Raw genomic sequence first — 19,097 nt, 5'->3', positions numbered from 1 at the left:
AGGGTGGGGGGTGCACTTCCGGGGTTGATATGTGAGTTTTGCTTGTGGTGGCTTTTAGGTTCTTAAGAGTTTTATTCCTCTTATATTTTAATGTCTTGGACTATCTGACTTGGGGTTGTTTCTGGTGCTTGCTGATTGATACACTTATGTTTATTTGCCTTTTCCCCCCTGTGTGTGATTTAATTTCACAGAAAAATTCCCTGAGAGTAGAAGGGGATAATATTTATGTCAGACATAGCAATTTAATGTTGGAGGTTTGTATAATTTAAGAAAACAACTCTGTCCTGATGGCTGCCAGGCTGCTGTGGACGGGCGGTCACGCACAGGCTGGCTGGCACCTTCCTTCAAGCACACTGCATGAACTGCATGGGGGACAGTTCAACTTGGAGTGCATGTTAGCTGTCCCAGTTTGTTCTTTTAAAGTGGCTTAGGTAGGACTATATCTACTAGAAGTTCTCTAAATGACAACTGGGGGGAAAAAAACAAAAAACAAAAAACGTTCTGTTCAATCAAATGAGTAAAATTTTAATCTAATACTCTCGAAGTCCTGCAGGTAGATCTCTTCTCTCCTAATGGGTCATCTCTGTGGTGCAGAATCTAAAGTAACATCCCATCCTTAATATATATTCACCAGAACAGGTATTTGTTGGTTTGGCATTAAATAGCTCTAGATCCATGTTCACAATTTTGGGGGAAGAGTTGGTGAAATCCATGCAATTAGGAGTGTGGTCCACTTAAAGTAATTACCTTTGAGAAAATGTTGATTCGTGGGATTGTTTGGATTAAAAAGAAAGTGAGAAAGGAAAACCAAACCCAACCAACCAATCAGGTGTGTAAAAATATTATTTCCTGTGTTACAACAAGAACGTTTTTTTCTGGTTTGTTTTTGTTTTCCCCCTTCTTCTTTGAGGTAGTAAAATGGTGAGATATTCAGTGGAGAACCGCAATTCTCAGTAATCTGACTAATCTGGTTGCTTTTGGCAGCTTTGGTAACCATGGGAAATGTATTTTGCGTAACTTACTAAAATGCTCTACAGTGTAATATGTAACCTTGCTTTGAACAGATGCAAGAAATGTGCCTGATCTCAAGCCACAGTCATTTTTCCATGCCATGCAAAGAGTTTTAGATTATCATGAATTTTTGCAAATGGCTCTAGAAGCTCCTAGAGGAGCTACTATGCTTGTGCATGAATGTGGAAGATCTAATTTTATCGGATGCATGACCTGTTCCTCTGGGAGTGGGATGAAAGCTATAAACCAACCACAGGTGGCCCCGTGATTTTGAAATGTAAGAAAAGATTTAAAATTCATTTAAAACTGTTTCCTGAACATTAATTACCTTTTAGACCCACAAATACTATTCATCAGGGCCATTCTAAAAATTCCCACCAATACCATTTGTCAGGGCCTATTCCAGTGAAAATTGACCTGGTAGTTTTACTTGTATCTTTGTCTTGTATAAGGACCATTTAGTATGTGGGGTGACTGGGCCTCACAGCTGGGCTTGGCAAGTACATGAAACCAGTATACAAGGTTCCCTCTTTCATAGAAAGGCCGAACAGAAGGAGCCTCTGGAAGCCAGTATTTTTATTCCTTAAGGATTAAAAGCCATTGCTGAAAATTCCTGGAGAAAGTCAACCCTTGGTTTTCTCCCTCTCTCTTTCTCTTTCTCTCTCATGATCTTGGCCTGGCTTTTCTATCAGGCCACATGTGCTTCTGAGTACCTTTCTCTAGTTATACTTCATTTACTGTGTTCACAGAATGCAGCTGTAGTAATAGCCTTAATGAGAAAGGTAAATTTGCAGGAACAGTTATAGGCTGCATTTCAAATCAGTTACTAGAAAGAAGGTGATTAGCCATTTCTAGTACTAGTGATTCAGTGGCTTCCTTCTAATAATATAAGTAATTATCTTTTTTAAAAAATTCTAAACAGAAGAAACCAGAACCTTTTAAAATGGGAATCATTAAAAAAATATGCATTGGCTCTATTTTCAAATTTTGATGAACTACTAAGGTGATAATATGGCTTTTGAGACTTGGCATTTTTCTTGCTTTACTATTTTTTTTTTTTAATCATAAGTTTGCTTTGTCTTATTTTTTGATTTTTTATTTTTGTCCTGCTGGGATTTTTTTTTTTTCTTTTTTGGATTTCTGCCCTTTATTACGTTACATATTGCTAGGACCTCGATAAGGCCCAGGAGGACATACTGAGACATCAGGCTAGCATTAGTGAACTCAAGCGCAATTTTATGGAATCCACACCTGAGCCGCGCCCTAATGAATGGGAAAAACGACGTATCACACCTCTGTCCCTACAGACACAAGGGGTATGTCAATAGCTGTTTGTTGGCTGTATGTCTCACTCCAGCTCTTTGGTAAAACTCAGGTCGCAAATACGTGATGTTCATTCTCAGAGTGTTAGACAATGTTCCCTACTTTTTAATGTAATTGCTAACAATTTTTTAAATACTAAATATTAACAATGTAATACTTAACGACATAGTTCTTAGTAAATTGTGTGGGTTTCCAGATATTATCAAAAATTGCAGAAAATTTTCACTTTTTTACTCAAGTAAATGAGCAGCGATGAAATGCTTTATAGGGTGGCTTAGAAACTGGTGTCATGTTGTATTTTATAAGGTTTGAAGTTATGGACTACTGAAATAATAGAGTTTACTTGACAATTAATTAATAATTTAAGGGATATAGGAATATAGATATTTAGAATGGTTTAAGGTAATTGCTGTGAGGATAAAGAGTTAAACTTAGCTTTGAAAACTAATGAGCCCAGTTGAAAATTTGCAGGATGTTATGCAGTTTAATACTGAAACTTTGTAGTAATGAAATGTAGGCTACTACTGTTTTAAAACAATTTGCAACCGTAACATCTCTCCAAACTCATTCTTCTTCTTTCCATGGCTTATTTCTTCCCACCACCAATGTAAGTGTTTCCTTTTGAAGATATTCTCAATTTATTTCTCCATTTATTCTCATCTGCATGTCTTTTCTGATGCTCTGAAATCTGTTAGCAAGAACTTTCACGGGCTCATTTATCATACTTGAGGAGACAACAGTCATATCCTATTAAATATGCTGTTTTAAAAAGCGTATGAAGGTGTCACCCGACCATTTCCTCTTTCCCCTTTTCCTTTCAGCCCTCTCATCCCCCAAAGCACATCATCTCTCTCTCCTGGCTTGAATGTTACCAAATGTATGCGCACTTGAGTTAATCTCATGCTATTATGCACTTTTTCTGAAAAAGGCATAGTTGTTGGTTGCTTTAAATTTGTAAGATTGTGACAGTGAAAGGGAAATAGCTCTTCAAGAACAGAAGCAAAAATAATCTCTGAACCGAGAAAACAACGGATGGCAACATTAAGATCAAAAACACCATGGTCTTATGAAGTTGTATACAGCTTACATTCTTATTTTCAGATTTTCTGAAGATACTAATGCACCCGTGTCCACGGTCAGCTCTAGGGGGCTGTGTTTTCTAGAGAAACCATGTCTCATGACGTGTTAAGATCTTGTTCTCCCTTTATGTCCTGCTTTATCTGGTTTGTTTTGCTGACCCACACAGTTGTTTTATGTTTGTGTTGCTATAGATGTAATGTACTTGTCTTATTTGTTGATTATGTCTATTGTTTGAAACAATAGAGAAAAGGAGACCATCTTTTCAAGGATATTTTATCCGTGAAGGAGAAGCATCAGATGGCAGCCACACGGACAGTTGAAGAAAAAGTCCAGGAGGCAGACAAGGTGTTCACCTTGCATCCTTGGATCTCCTCTGCTTTTCTCTCTTTACCTTTTATTTCTGTCCACAGCCATAAGATACTCCTTTTTTTCTTCTGTACTCACCCAAAATTTTGTTGAAATAATTTTTCGAGCATTTAAAAAATTAAATTTCCTTCTGTAGAAATGTAGGATCATTAGTGAGAAACACCATATTGCAGGAGGACTGGGTTTGAAAATCCACAATTTGAAATGCAGACCTATCAACTGATGTAGGTGATAAGTGACCCTGAGTTTTGACGTATGTGGCTGACAGTCGGGAAACCATGATCTCACGTGAAAATGCACCATTAGTACAACGCTCGTGTGCAGACTGTGGTGGTATGAAAAATCCCAAATGCTGTCTGGTGTGGGTAACTATTTTTCTAATTACATTTGGAAACCTTACAGATTTTCATTTTAAAGATTTTTAGCGGGAGAAAGGATTTTGGTGTGTGTCACAACAGCCCCTCAGATCTCTGTACTCCCTGCATGTATGAAATAATCTGATATTACCAGGGAAGTTAGCTTTCATTGCTCTTCCATCCCTATTCTTCTGCTTCTGCTGATTTTGCTCAGCCAGCTCACTGGCCTGTCATTGGCTGGGTGGAGAGTGCTTAGAGCGCAGTGCGGGAGATAGCAGACTTGGTCATTAGTAAATAGAAAATGTGGGGTACTAAGGAATAAGCGTCAGGAAGATGAAATACAGTGTCCTGTTAGAGGGGGATGGGGAAGGTGGCTTTCCCATTGTGCTCAGGAAACAGATGGCATTGACATTGAGACCTTAATATGAAGAGGAAGAGAGAGACATGTGAAGATTCTTCCATGTATAAAGAAGAGGAAATGCAACAGCCCCAAGACAAGAACTAGTTCAAGGAACTGAAAGTCCAAATGACAAGGGCGTTGGAAAAGTCAGAGAGGTCAGAGATCCACTCTGGATCTTCCAAACCAGACTAACAGCTTGCTTGGAATTCTCTCGTGGCAGTGAAGGGAAGCCATTGGAGAGTTTTAAGCTGGGTAATGACCTAGTCCCACGTTGGACAGCGATCCCTCTGGTGCTGGACGAGGAAGGGGTCCTACAGGGATGCGAATGAGAGCAGGAATCAGTGATAAGGAAAAGGTGTATCCCTGCCAGGAAGTCTGGTGGTGTTAATCAGTAGACAGTCGCATTCATCAGAATATACAATGGGGTGGGGGAGAGGCAGGATAGCTGGAAGACGAAGCCTTGCCCTGAAGGAATTGGAGGTGTAGCTGAGATGGGGTATTTCCAGAGCACTGCAAACGAGAAAGATAATGTCATAAAGCTAAACCAAGTGGCATATTTATATACTTTAAAGGTTAGCCTGAAATCCAAAGTCTGTCAGACTGTGTGTAAAATGACTTTAATATCATAAGTTTTGAAATATTACATAGTTTCGAAAATTTATCCTCCAGAAGTATGTCATATGGCAGCATTTGGTCAATGTCTTTGTACTTTTTGAAAAAGAGACCTTGGAATTTTGGGGAAGATGTTGAAATTCTCATTTTCAGGCTGTCATGGTTTAGAATCATCCAATAGAAACCATATACAATAGAAATCATCCATTCACTCATTGTCAGAGAAGTTACATCAAGATCCTGTTATGTGAAATTTAAATCTGAGATTGACCTCGTGTTACGCTCCTAAATGGTCTATCTGTACTTGAAATGGCTGCTTTTTTCTCATTTTTTTCCTCTCCAGTATCTGCAGGAAAATATATTCTTAACTCGGCATGTACGTGGATCGCCGTAACTGCGGTCACACATCCTTTCACCCATTCGCCCAACACTTACGGGACACTTACGTCGTAACCCCTGCCTCCCTCCCAACAACACTTCATTACTATTAGTTGAAAGTGTGTGAGCGGTGAAGTCTACTGGAGTGTTTGGCTTTTAACAGAATATCTTTAAAATTTATCTTTGCCACATCTTCATTTTGCCACTAATTTTGTAGGGTTTCTTGATTTTCTTTAAATTGGAATCCTTAATTAACGTAAATGCATGAGAGTTTCATTTGACAAAAGTTTCCAAATTTCTAGAATATGGGTTTTATAGATTAAAACTAAAACATTCTTTCTTTTCTTTTCTTTCTTCCCCTTATTCCTTTTCTTTTTTTCTTCCTTCCTTTTTTTTTTTTTTTTTTTTTTTTAAGTAATCTCTGCACCAATTGCGGGACTCAAACTCACAACCCCGAAATCAAGAGTTCCCGTGGTTCTCCAACTTAATGAACCAGGCTCCCAGGACAATAGTAGCTTTTGTTTAAATACACTGAACTTTGAGAATGGCTTCAGTGTGAATATGATTTTGAGAGAAATTTGGAAACCAAATCACTTAATGTAATACATTTATATTTAGTAAATAATTATTTTATAGCCTCTTCTAAGAATTATGACACACTTGTATTCTCATGAGTCTAGTAGAGATCATAGAACTGTGGTTGTAACGTACTTTTGAAGATGTTTTATTGAATAATTAAATATGTGGCACTTGAACTCCCCAGTCCTCTCTTACCGGGTAGGACACTCTTTCCACCCACCCAACCCAAAGGGATGGTGTAATTATGGAGATCATAATTAAGCTGAATTAACCCAGATTTCTTTTTTCTCTTCTGAATATTGCAAGTGCTTCTGCACCTCCCCCATCTCATCTCATTGTCCCTACTCCTCACCACCCTCAGTGCCCATTTCAACAGGCATCTCAGAAAATGCCATTCATTTATTCATTCATCCTTGAGCCCTCTGAACACTAGAGTTTTTTAGGAAGTATTCTTACACAATTTTGACATTTGCTTTATGGCAGTGCTTTCCTGTTGGCATTACAGGTACCTGGGACAGTCCCTGGCTTTCCTGTCATGCCCTCAGGCAGGTTAGAGACTGTCATTTCAGGGCCAGAAATGGCAACATGAACTTTGCCGTCACAGTTTTTCAGGGACAAATGATTTTCACATTGTTCACTTGAGTTCTTCATCTCTGAGTTTTGTCTTCCTACTGAGAATTTTTTCTTTAACTGTTTCTTACTGAACAAAGAAAAGCGCTGTTTCTTCATTCCATGGCGCATTTAGCCAGTCTGAGGCAATGTCTGTGGATTGCTGTCAGAGCACTCGTTGTACAGACCGTTCAAGTGGTGTGGAGAAGGGAGGAGGCTGGAGGAACTGGAGTAGATAGGGAGGCCTGTATACAAAATATGGACTATTAAGTGGACTTCAGAAAGGTGACAGCATTGGCAGGGCCCAGGGAGCCTCGGCAAGGGCATTGAAGGCAAGAGGGTGGGGGTCCCTTGAGCTCTGACACAGGAATTGGCATGAGTAGGGGCCCCTGACGAGACCAATCTGTGCAGAAAGAGGCTGAAGCTGAGTAGCTCCTTCAGGAATATATGAAATAGTGTTCAATGTGTGGGAGAATCGGTTTTGCTCAGTTTGTAAATAAAACTTCAGTGATAAACTAAGGCATTTTCTTTAGCTGGCTCCCGGAGGAGGTTAGAGCGAGCTATCAGATTCTCAGGCAGAGTGGAAAACTGGGGTTTAGGCGAAACACCGCAGACGCCTGATAGAATCTTTCAAACTCCTTACCTTTCTCTCAGTTTACACTGTTCTGTGATTCTTTCTTGTGTAACCTTTCCTTTCTTTCAATAGGTCACTGCTGTCTGTTCTGACTCATTGTTAATTCTTTGCTCTTCCTTTTCTGACTTCTCTAGAGCCTAGAAGAGGAGATAATGTCCATTTTGTTTAGTGGAAAGGGCTTTTCTGATAGCTTGAGAGCCATCTTCACCTCAGCCACCACTTGGACAGCAGAGGGCACTGTTGTGAACTGTAATACACCCGAAAAGCTTTCTTCCTCGCCCTTCTCACAGTTGCCTGAGGTGCATTTTATTTTGTTTCCCATTTTCAAAAGCCACATATGATTTTTTTTAAAATATTTAGGAACCCCTCTTTCCAGTGCTTTCATTAGTTAAAATTAACTCTTCCTGGCAGAAACATTCAAGAAACAATGACTGAATTTGGACATGAGGGACAACTAGAGATTGGATGTTTCTCCTGCTGCTTTTGGTCCCCTTCCCACCCACAAAATCTGCCTAAATTCAGAGAATCATCTAAAGCAGTAAGGCCCAGAGTCTTGAGTTGTTGTGGGAAAGGAAGGGAAACAAATTACGTTTGGCAGAAAAGTTTTTAAAACCTAAACTTCTTTCGGGCATCTCTTGATGGCTGCTTATTTTTAAAATTCTGCTTATGTGTAAAAATACGAAGTGCCTGCCATGCCCAATGAAATAATTATTTTCATTTCTTGGAATGACTCTTAGGGATTCCCTGAACTTGGGCAGAGCCCATCTGGCCATTTGGGGTAACGTGATAATAATTTACTGACCTGGAATAATAATGATGAGATATCTGCTTTAGAAATGTTCTGACCACTAGATATCTTTATTTATAAAGAAGTTTATAGTTAAAAGTTACTCACCAAAATAGTCTCAAGAGTTTTTCAGTGTCAAATCGGAAAGCTCTGGGTTTCCAGTAAAACTGGAAGGCTCTCTCTCGTACCCATGTACATGGCACTAATTTGAGCCATGAGAACATGGCAACGACAGCACAGATCAGAGAGCGTGAGTACATGTTGACGGGTGCTGTCAGAATTGTGCACTTTGAGGGCCTTTTGCTCACGGTTGCCCACGGCACTGGGTCCAATAAACGGGATGCTGCTGTCTGATCCAGGACCCAGCTCCAGTCTGGGCAGTCTCGGCAGCTCTGTCTCAGGCTTCGTTTCTGCCCACAGGGTTCAGAAGAGCATTGCCCCACTCCATTCGGCATGGAGATACCTTCCTGAAGAAGTAGGGCTACTTGCACTAGGAATTATTTTCTGGGGAGATCACAGGCTCTAATGTCACACGAATGTTAAAAAGTTGGTCAGGCTTATAGTCTATGGTGTATAGTCCCTCCCCTCCTTTCAAAATAAGTTTAAAGAAAATGATAAACTTTAAAAACTCCTTTGCAAGAGAGTTTCTACACTGGTTATCAGTAGCAAAGCATAATTTATATTACTAATGTATTTGGTCAACAGGAATTTATCAAACATTTAGGTATGGTACTACTTAGAGTAAATTTACTCCCAAGAAGTAGATGTCTACGGGGAGGAGGGAGGCAGAAATAAACATCTCGAATTATAAACTTGATTTCAGTTTCCAAAGATGCTGGTTGGAGGAGCTAAACTGTAGAAGAAGGCACTTGGAGCCATTATTTACATCCACCCTAATGTTAAAATATCCCTTTGCCAATCTATAATATAGCCTGGGATGTTAATAACCATTTCTGAAACAACATTTTTGTGTTAATAGCTATCCGAAACCAAGTATAATTTTGCCATTTACAGCTGTTTTTTAAATGAGCCGACAGAAAATAAAGGTGCCGTCTCATTAATGCTATATTCACTTAGAAATCAGGGCTTTGGGCCAGATTTTATAGTCTGATTAAAATCAAAACCGTTCATTGAATAGGTTCTAAAATTTTGCAATTTCAACTTTAATCAGTAAACTTTGGTATAATTCAGTTTTTTCCTACCCTTTCAACTAAGTAAGGAGAGCAGCTAGGTATAATCACAATAAAAGCATTGTATTTCTTTGGGAGGACGTTGGCTATTCTGTGTTTTTGTTTCCTTTCGTAAGCTCTCTGCATTTTTGTCTGGATTGTCCTCCATGTGACCTTGAACAAAGATTTTTGTAGATGTCGATTCTTGTTGTTCTGTCTTTGCAGTGTCAGATGTTTGTTCTGGTGGGTGTTGAGGTGTAAAACTTTATTGATTTGTGTCCTCGGTTGCTTTTTGTTCCGCAGAAACGTGCTCCCGAGTCAGAAGGGCCTTGCAGTGGAGCCTGTGATGCTGTTGAGGTTCTCCCCTTTTCCATGTTCACACCATCACCTGATGTTTCTGATCCCCTCACATTCTCCCCGCTTCCCTTTCAGTCAGCCATCACAGTCATCTTTGTTTTTCTTCATGACATGAACCACCTTCATTGGTTAACTTTGGTTTCCGTTGTTTTTTATTTTTGTTCTTGTTTTTTTTTTTTTAATTTATTCATCTATTTTTGTTCTCCCTCATCCATTTTTTTTTTTGTGCAGAGTTCACATGAGACTCTGAATGTAGTGGAGGAGAAGAAGCAGGCAGAGGTTGGGAAAGACGAAAGAGTAATCACGGAAGAAATGAACGGTAAAGAGCTATCACCTGGGAGTGGTCCTGGGGAGATGCGTAAGGTGGAGCCCCTGACCCAGAAAGACTCCACCTCCCTGTCTTCTGAGAGCAGCAGCAGCAGTGAGAGCGAGGACGAAGATGTGGGCGAGTACCGGCCCCACCACCGTGTGACCGAGGGCACCATAAGGGAAGAACAGGAGGAGGAGGAGGAGGAAGAAGAGGTGGAGGAAGAAGCCGGCCGAGCAGCCAAGGTAGTAGAGAGGGAGGAAGCGGTACCAGAAGCCAGCCCAGTCAGACAAGCAGGTGCCAGTGTAAGCACAGTAGAAACAGTGACCCAGGAAAATGTAGTTGCCCCAAAGATATCTGCAGAGAAGAGTGTAAATGAAGGCGCCCTTAAGCAAGACATGCGCGAAGAAACAGAGGACGAGCAACATAAAGTTAACGGAGAGGTGTCTCATGTTGACATTGATGTTTTGCCACAAATTATTTGTTGTTCAGAGGTAAATGGGAGACTCGAGCGGGAGCTAAACTCTAGAGCTATTTCTCAGGTGGAGAACACCTGCCTTCCTTCTCCTGTCCTCCCGATCCTCCTCCAGCTTTTTCTACGAGATTCTGGTCTTTCTCTCTCCTCGGAGGAAGGGGAAAAAGCACTGCTCTGTAGATTTTCTGCCAGCCCCGTTCACAGTTTCTGGCTTCTTTCCTGCACCTGGATCCGCCTGACAGAGTAAACTGGCCTTCAGCAGCCACACCATTTTTTCCCTTCTCGTTTCACACTTCAATTTTTCTTTGCATGTTTTGGATGTTTTCAACCGTTGTTTTTAGTTGCACTGCTTCCTTGTGCTAAATGCCTTTTTCGTTGGTTTAATGAGAAAATTGTATCTGTATTGTTGGCAAATGGTCAGTGTGAGTGTGCGCGTGTGGCTTCTCTTTTCATGATTGGGTTTGACTTTTTGGCCGATTCTCCCTCCAGCTTTAGATGTTCAGAAATGGCAGCTGGTTCTAGTTACCGTGGTGCTCGGAGTCCAGCGTCCGGCTGTGATGAGAACCTATTTCTCGAATACCACTGTGATTGCTGTTTTTAGATTACAGAGAGCGTATGGATTGGTTAAGGGCATTTTCTTTGCTTGTGAGCAGCCAGAGGCTAGCCTGTTTGATAGGAGGATACTTTTCTCATTCCATCCTCCAACAGTTCTAGATGATTTGCAAGTTGATCATCTGTTTCCTGGATTATCTATATTGGATGGGAGTCTTTAACTTTTTCTCCCTAAGAAAGAGAACTCTCCACACTCCTGGTAAATTAAGTCTCAGCCATGAGGTGTGGGTATCTCTGAACTGGGAGTCAGAGTTATGCTGTGAGAAGGTTTATCTCAATGAGACTTCTAATTCTAAAAGTAAATGCCCACAATATAAGCATTATCCTAATAGTTACTCTCTTTGATGGGCTGGAAAATCTTGAAGTGACTTTCGCTTGAAATAATTAAATGAATTTTTACTATATTTTAAACTTCCCGTTTCACTTCAGAGAAGATATTTCAAGAGTCTTTGAATGCTCTGAACTATTATTTTCTGCTTTTAACATACAGTTTTTCCTCTTTAAATAATTACATTTGGGAATTTTCTCTCAAAGTTCTGTAGTATTTTGGTAGTAGTATGGTCTGGTGTTATATTAAACCTACACACTCAACAGACTACAGTGCCAACAGGCTGTGACCCTGCTCTCTAATGTTTGCATTGTTCAAAGCCTTAACGCAGTGTTGGTGAATTAACTCTGGATGTAATATTTTAACTTATGGAACACAGAAGAAGCCCTGCAAGTTTTAGACAAGTATAACTGAAAAAAATCATACTTGAAGATATTCTTAAAGTACAATCTCTTTGTCGGTAGGGTAGAAGACTCTTTTTGGGGGAAAGCTTGGTCTTCCTAGCTGATGTACCAATTGAAGACAATGAGCCTTCATACAAACCGCGTGGCAAACCAAACTGCGGCAAAAATTGAGACCGGTCACTTTACATAGTTCATTCCATTTTGTTTTCTTTTCCATTTTGTTATAACTTGCCCCAAAGCTAAAGCTTTTATGTCACTGTGCGCCCCACATTGACATATAATTGGGAACATGGTAATTTGAAGTATACCATAATTTAGGGGACCATTATGTTAGCTTTGTCTTCATACACACACACACACATGCACGCACGCACACACACACACACACACACGATATTTGAAGGAGAGTGTTTTTCTTTTGTGTCTTTTATTTATCTTTACTTTTGTGCATGAGTGTGTGTTTGGATATATTTTTTATAATTATTTTTGAAGGCTCCATTAAGCACTTTTACTTCATGATCTCTAGAATTTATTTTTCCCTTCCTTTCCACCTCAGCCACCAGTGGTAAAAACAGAGATGGTAACAATTTCTGATGCCTCACAAAGAACAGAAATCTCCACCAAGGAAGTCCCTATTGTCCAAACTGAGACCAAAACCATCACATATGAGTCTCCACAGGTACAAAAACTCTAGATTTGGACTACTTGAGTTCTTTTTTTACTTTGTGTCTGTTTTTAATTTGTCTTTGAGTTTACGTGTTTCTGACCTTGATGCAGCTTCCCGTATCTTGGTGTCCTCATTGCACTTGAACCTGCTCTATTGCTTCTTAGAGTACAACAGAGAGCTGCCGTCAAGTTGGTATAAGTAACAGGGTTACTTATACAGAATCCCTACACAGGATCATTTAGGACAGACAGTAGCAATCTCGTCCATGTTATAAGTCGTTCCGGGTATGTTGATACACACTTGGGAATCAGATCATCTTACGAAGTTTATTGGATCTGATGTAATTTGCAGATTAATAAGATTTAGGCTCCCCCCACCCCCAAGTCCGTGCAGATAGATCCAGTCAGCTCACTCCTACTTGCCAAGTGTATACACACACACACACACACACACACACACACACACCTGTGCTTCTCCTTCATGTGGGATTATTTTCTGAAGACATGTTGTCGATCTTATGTAAATATAATATTGTGTGTTATAATAATTATCAGATTTGTGTATTTGATTTTAGACATTGATTTAGACATTATTCAGACATTGATTCTGTAAAGATTTAAAATAAGTATTAAGATATCTAATCTTAAGGGTAATAAAAAGGGGAAAGCGTTCATTATTTCAAAATAAAACTGTTTAGAAATTTATACAACTATTTTCTCGACTGAGAAGTTTAGTATTCTATAGTAGAATTGTACCGTGGTGGAGGGTGGCAGATTATTGACCTCTCTCAAAATCTTTTTTAAGAGGTTTAATGTGGGTATGTTTAAATACTTCTCAAAATTATTTTAGACACGTTATCCACGTATGTGCCGAGATCCACCTAAACAGCTTTCTGATGAATGGGTGTGGTGGGAGAGCATGTGCTCATATGTCTGTAGTACAGTAAGTGCCCCAGTAAAATACAGGTGCAGGACTCAAATTTAGAGAAATTTCCCCATAACTTAGTCTACAAGGCTCCGGGCTTTCTGGTTATTTCCTTGTGTTAATGGCAGGAAATGGGAGACAAGTATGTTTGGTGATCTTCACATATACTCTTAGGCTATTAATCTGTGTTGTATTTCACCTGGTCAACTCTAGAACTTTCTACCTTTTTTAGTATCAAAGCAAATAAGTCAAACCTATTTAGATATATGCATGGGGTTTATAGATGATACATGTAGAGACAGGTCACATGCATGCATGCGTATTAAAATCCATGTACCCATATATGCTCATGAAAAACTACTACAGGAACAATGTTATTAAAAAAAAAAAAACTACTAGAGATAAGCAAATTACCAAAGCACACAGGTTTAGTCTATCCTAGTCAGATTCTATGGCTTCGTAAATGCGAAAACGTTTATCTGTTTTTACCACCTGTGCTTAAAAAACAACTCAGCCTTTCTGTTCGCTGTGGAAACTTCTCTGTCTGGTTCTCTAGTTTCTTTTTCTAGCTTCTACAAAAAGCCTTTGGTCAAATTGTCTCGTGACCCTGTAGCTCTCAGTCCCGTCTTCTACTTGATTCTTCCTTTTTTTTTTCCTCCCTCCTAGGGGGTTTGCTTTCCCACATGCATTGAGTTTTTGCCTTTACTCTGTTTAAAGGCCAGCCAGCCTCCTGCTCAGTAAATCACTGCTACAAACGTGCGAAGGATAGGCAGATAACTTCTTCTACTGACCTCGAAGATTTCACAAGATGCATATTCGATGGGGAGGGGTCGTCTCTGACAACATAATGGAAATTAAGCATTACTTTGTATTTTTTCTCCAACTATCCAAAGATTGATGGCGGGGCCGGTGGTGACTCGGGGACATTACTGACGGCACAAACCATCACATCTGAGTCCGTGTCGACAACGACAACAACACATATCACCAAGGTAAAGCAATCCAGGGTGGGACTTTGCAGACAGGATCCTTTCTGAATCGTTTCTTTGTTCCTACACAAGCTTCAAAGTAATAGACTGTGCCAGTGGATTAGAAGTGGCCAGACTTAAAGTATCCAAGAATTGGACTCCATTGACAAATGTATTTTTATAAAGTACAAGGGTATAAAAATATGTCATGAATAACTGTATGTCAGCCAGCTACAGGAGAGAGAGAGAGAGAGTATCATAGAAGTAGAAGCATAAGTTTGGTAAGTACAAATGAACCCTCCCAACTGAAGCAAGTGAATGAAGACCATCATTCAAAATTTTCAAGCAGTTGTTCAAAATATATAATTTTCCCTTCGTTGATTTAAGATGCTCATATATTGGATAGGGGGCATTTTTCAGATCATTCTCTCATTCTCCAAAGTTTTAACACCAGATGACCAGTGATTCTTAAAGTATGGTCTCCAGACTAGCAGTATCGGTCTTCCCTGGGACTTGTTAGAAGTGAGTCCGTGGCCCCACCCCAGATCTCCTGATACCCTGGGAGTGGTTGTGGTGATTCTGACACCTGCTGCCGTCCTCAGATTTACTTCTATCTCTCCCATTCCGTGGGTGCCTGATGGTTTTAAATGTATCCTTTATACCCTTCTCACCCTGTATTTCAGCCAGAAACTTTGTGAGTTAAAAAAAAATGCCACATAAATGCAAAATGGTATCGTGCTCATTTTAAAGGCTATCCAGTTAGGCTTGCAGTAAACCTGGTTTCTTGCAGTAAAGTGCTATCAACTGGGACTTTGTCTAATTTATCAGAGCTGTGCTTTCTCAGGACTGTGTGGTATTTGCTTGTAGTTCAGCATCACAGCCATATGATCCCTTCGGCCTCTGTCATGTCCCAGGGCTGCCCACACGGTCTTTGTTGGCAGCATAGTAACATACAGAAGCTATCACTGAACAAAAATCTTTGTATCACCCTCATGTATCTTCTATATCTTAAACCAGATCCAAGTCTTCTTTTATCTTACTGCACTAAACCAAATGAACAAAATTACCAGGGGATTTTTATGAGAATCAAGCACTCAAAACTATGACATCAAGCAATTCCCACACTTAAACCAGGAACCTAAATTGTTAGAATTCCTTGTAACTCTACATAAACCAAAGAATTATTTCTTCTTTCCTCTTTTAACAAATTAGCCAATTGGGAGTAAAGAAACTCCGGGAAATTGTAATGGAATGTCTCAAAGGAACCATTTGGATTAAGTGGCATCTGTCTTGCCTTAATTTCCCTTGAATCTCGATGAATTAGTTGCTTTCAGTTGAGGAAGACTTATGGATGCTACAACTTTAACAATAGGAATCTCTGCTGAGCTTAAACAGTTTCGGAATGTCCATCTTCTCCACTCAGTGCTCATTGCCTTACTCAGAAGATCTAGATGTGCTCCCTTTTCTTTGCTCTCATTAGGTATATACATACTTCAATGATTGCTATCTCTGTCCTTTCATTTTCTTTATAACCTTCAGACTGTGAAAGGTGGAATATCTGAAACAAGAATTGAGAAACGCATCGTGATCACGGGAGATGCAGACATCGATCATGACCAGGTAAAGACCTGAATTTCTGCTTTTGAAAGTGACCATGTCTCTAAGTGGAGTGTGTGTCGTCATGTCATATCCCAGGGTCAGATCCCTTCTCCCAGAGCCTCCTGAAAGAATCCACCTCCTAAGCATGGTATAAAGACACTTCCTGACCTAGACAGCCTTTCAGCCTTCCTAACACCAAACCAGCATAAAATGTGGATTGCTGTTCATTTCCCACTGACTCCAGGTGCACTTTTGAATCCAAATAATTGAGAGGATTCCATTAGTTATTCACGTGGGCCTCACTTAAAGGCAAGTCGTGGATTAAAAAAAAAAAAATGAATAGCGGTTTAATGACGTTGACTTCCAGTTTGACTTATGCCTACTTTTAGGAACTTATATATATTTTTTTGTAACATTAGAAAAATTGGGTTCTTTTTCCCTTGGGCTCTTTACCCTTCAGTGTTTTCCCCTAATTATTACTATTATTGAGGAGTGAGAGAAGGAAATCTGAGGTATCTTACAAAGTAGAGAATTTCCATGGATTCAGAAATTCATTTAAAAGAATTGTGCTTCCATTCTAATGTTAATGAGCAGAACACGTGACTTTAACCACCGGGTGACGAGTGGGACTGGTGGTGACTTTGAGGGTAGCTTTCATTTAATTTCTTTTCTTTTTTTTTTAAGATTTTTTTATTTATTTGAGAGGGAGGGAGCGTGTGCTCACAAGTTGGCGGGGAGGCAGAGGGAGAGGGAGAAGCAGGCTAACCACCGAGCAAGGGGCTCAGATGCAGGGCTCCCTCCCAGGACCTTGGGTCAGGACCTGAGCCCCAGGCAGACTCTCAATCGCCTGAGCCACCCAGGCACCCTGAGGGTAGCTTTCCTTTTAGGCTGCAGTCCCAAGTGATGTGAATTTTTTGTTTTGTCATTTTTTGAGTGATTTGAACTCTACTTTAAAGGAAACCAAGCTATTTTCTTTTATAACAACTTGAAGGAAAGGAAATGTTCAATTGACCATCTCAGCTGGGAAGTCAGAACAGATGAGAGTTACCCAGCTTTAAACACAACACTGAACTCAGGAAAGAGAATTTTAGAGAACAGAACTACTCATTTAAAAAAAAAACAACCCAGAAAAAAAACAAAAAAACTCAAGTCTATGTGACCAGAGAGAAATAGATTTTATTCTCTGCCTGTAAGGAAAACTACATTCTATAAACCCCTGTACATGATTTTCCTTCCATCTTTCCTGATCTATTCTTTTTATTTTTTGAGAGCTATTGGAGGTTAAAGTGTTGCCCTGACTCTGAATTTGGACTTTATAGTAGAGATTCCTAGTAGTTGACTAGGACCTGTGTCTGTTTGCCATGGGAAAATGAATGACCTTGTGGAAACCAAGTCTCCTGTTCCCCAGATAGAGGATTTCTTCTCTGCTGAGACAGTTTTGAGCTCCTCTGATCTAAGTCGGTCAAACTGTTCTTTTTCCCTTTGGGACTCTAGATCGGCCAGTGTTTATTGAATTCGTATGGTGTGAGCGGTGGGAGCCCACGTTCTTTGGCATGATGGAAAGTGAAAATCAAGGTCTTCTCCCAGCCTTTGTTTCTTTCACCTTGTCTTTCCATTGAACCTGTGCACTCTCTGGCTTTCTGATGCCATGTTTTCCTTTCAAGGATTACTCTTGGGTGTTAATGTGCATTCTTGTCTTTTGGCCTTACTGCCTCTGAATAGCAAATAAAGAAAACACAGTTCGAAATGTAGGTACCAAAATACTCCTGACTCTTAGATTAAGGAAAAACCTACAGCTCTACCTGTGACTGCAGGGACACGACCTTGTTTGTGTGATGTGGTGCTTTAGCACATTTTCAGACCGAGGGCAGATACCCACATGACAGAAAAGGTATTTGACTTTTCATAACTTTTTCATGTTTAATTATAAGATGCATCAACTGTTTTGAGTCCATTTACTTGTGGCTTCTGGTATTCTTGTCCCAGGAGCTCGTGAACTCCCTGTCTCGTTACAGCCTGTAATGAGACCGTGGAAGTATTTAAAATTAGAGGGAAATCACTTTCCTGCCAAAAACAGAAGCCGATCACGTAGTGACTTGAATATCATTGACCCCCTTTTCAGCTCCTTGCTGTATATTAGAAGAATTTTAATATTGGAAAGAAACCCTTCCTCTGAGCAAGATAGGAAAAAGGGAATCGTGCTATTTGAGACACTGGCTTTGTAGGAGTTCACCCTGTGTGTATCCTGACGTTCTGCTCCGCACCAGGGATCTAGGACACTGCGTTAACTCCCCAGAGTGTCTGACTCTTTCCAGTAAAATAACTTCTCAGTTTGGCAGGAGCATGTGAGAATTTTCTCAGTCTTTACTGTTGCCATCATAAATTAACATTTCACAGTATTTAATTTCATATACTGATATTACAGAATGATCAGAATTAATGTACATGGATTTCAAATGTGTTTGAGGACAATTAAACTGTTTTTGGTTTTCCCTACTTTTCTGCTAATTAGAGCCTGTTTCACACGTTTCCTTCCCTTGGGCATCATTTGTATTTCCCCTTTGACATTTGTACTGGTTTAATGTAGGCAGATCCTTGTAATGAACGTGAGTTAAAAAGTATGTGACAAGCTGTCTGTAGCTACATTCGGCTCCTATCAGAGCTGTCGCTTTCCCAAACTGGATTCCAGAAACTGATGTGGAGTAGTCCATTTTGTTGGTTCCAATCGCTCACGTCCCTCTGAACACACACATCCAGAGTGACTTGGCTGTACTCTGTCTCCTGTCCCCACCACAGATACCTGCTGACACCTCCCAACCTCCTCCCCTGCCCCAGCCCACTCCCACCCTCCAGCCTGCCTGCTCCCGCCACCCAACAGACAGTTGTGCTGCTCTCCTGGGAGAGTCCCCTGTTTGAGCTCACTCTTGTCCTTACACCAGTGGGTCACCAGAGTTCATTCCCTAGTGGAAATTTAAGTACCCTCAAGTGTCTTCCAAGCTTCTGTGTAAAAATTTTTTTGGGTATAAAACCAACTTCTTTTTCTATAGCGGTACCTTTGTGTGTGTGTGGACTCAGGCTCCAGGTTTTGTTCCATAACCTTTCAGCTGGCAGGAAGCATACCGCAAGTAAGAAATGTGGTCGTCCCCTTAGGC

At 40.2% G+C, this 19,097-nt stretch overlaps 1 protein-coding gene across 16 annotated transcripts in view; it reads left to right on the top strand.

The window, feature by feature from the left end:
- Positions 1–19,097, top strand: part of EPB41L2 (erythrocyte membrane protein band 4.1 like 2) — a 211,351-nt gene that overhangs the window by 175,596 nt on the left and 16,658 nt on the right. Inside the window, exons 13-20 of one of the 16 annotated variants that reach the window (XM_059400719.1) lie at positions 192–254; positions 2,181–2,327; positions 7,483–7,647; positions 9,608–9,661; positions 9,893–10,213; positions 12,344–12,466; positions 14,272–14,370; positions 15,886–15,966. In XM_059400719.1, the coding sequence (XP_059256702.1) occupies positions 192–254; positions 2,181–2,327; positions 7,483–7,647; positions 9,608–9,661; positions 9,893–10,213; positions 12,344–12,466; positions 14,272–14,370; positions 15,886–15,966 (1,053 nt within the window). Of the gene's footprint in view, positions 1–191; positions 255–2,180; positions 2,328–3,657; positions 3,760–7,482; positions 7,648–9,607; positions 9,662–9,892; positions 10,463–12,343; positions 12,467–14,271; positions 14,371–15,885; positions 15,967–19,097 lie in introns of those variants that run through there. The other 15 variants (XM_059400713.1, XM_059400715.1, XM_059400722.1 and 12 more) reach the window with 15 other exon arrangements.

The sequence above is a fragment of the Mustela nigripes genome, chromosome 5 (assembly GCF_022355385.1).
Source record: "Mustela nigripes isolate SB6536 chromosome 5, MUSNIG.SB6536, whole genome shotgun sequence".
In the NCBI taxonomy this organism is placed as follows: domain Eukaryota; kingdom Metazoa; phylum Chordata; class Mammalia; order Carnivora; family Mustelidae; genus Mustela; species Mustela nigripes.
This window is presented reverse-complemented; position numbering and strand designations above follow the sequence as displayed.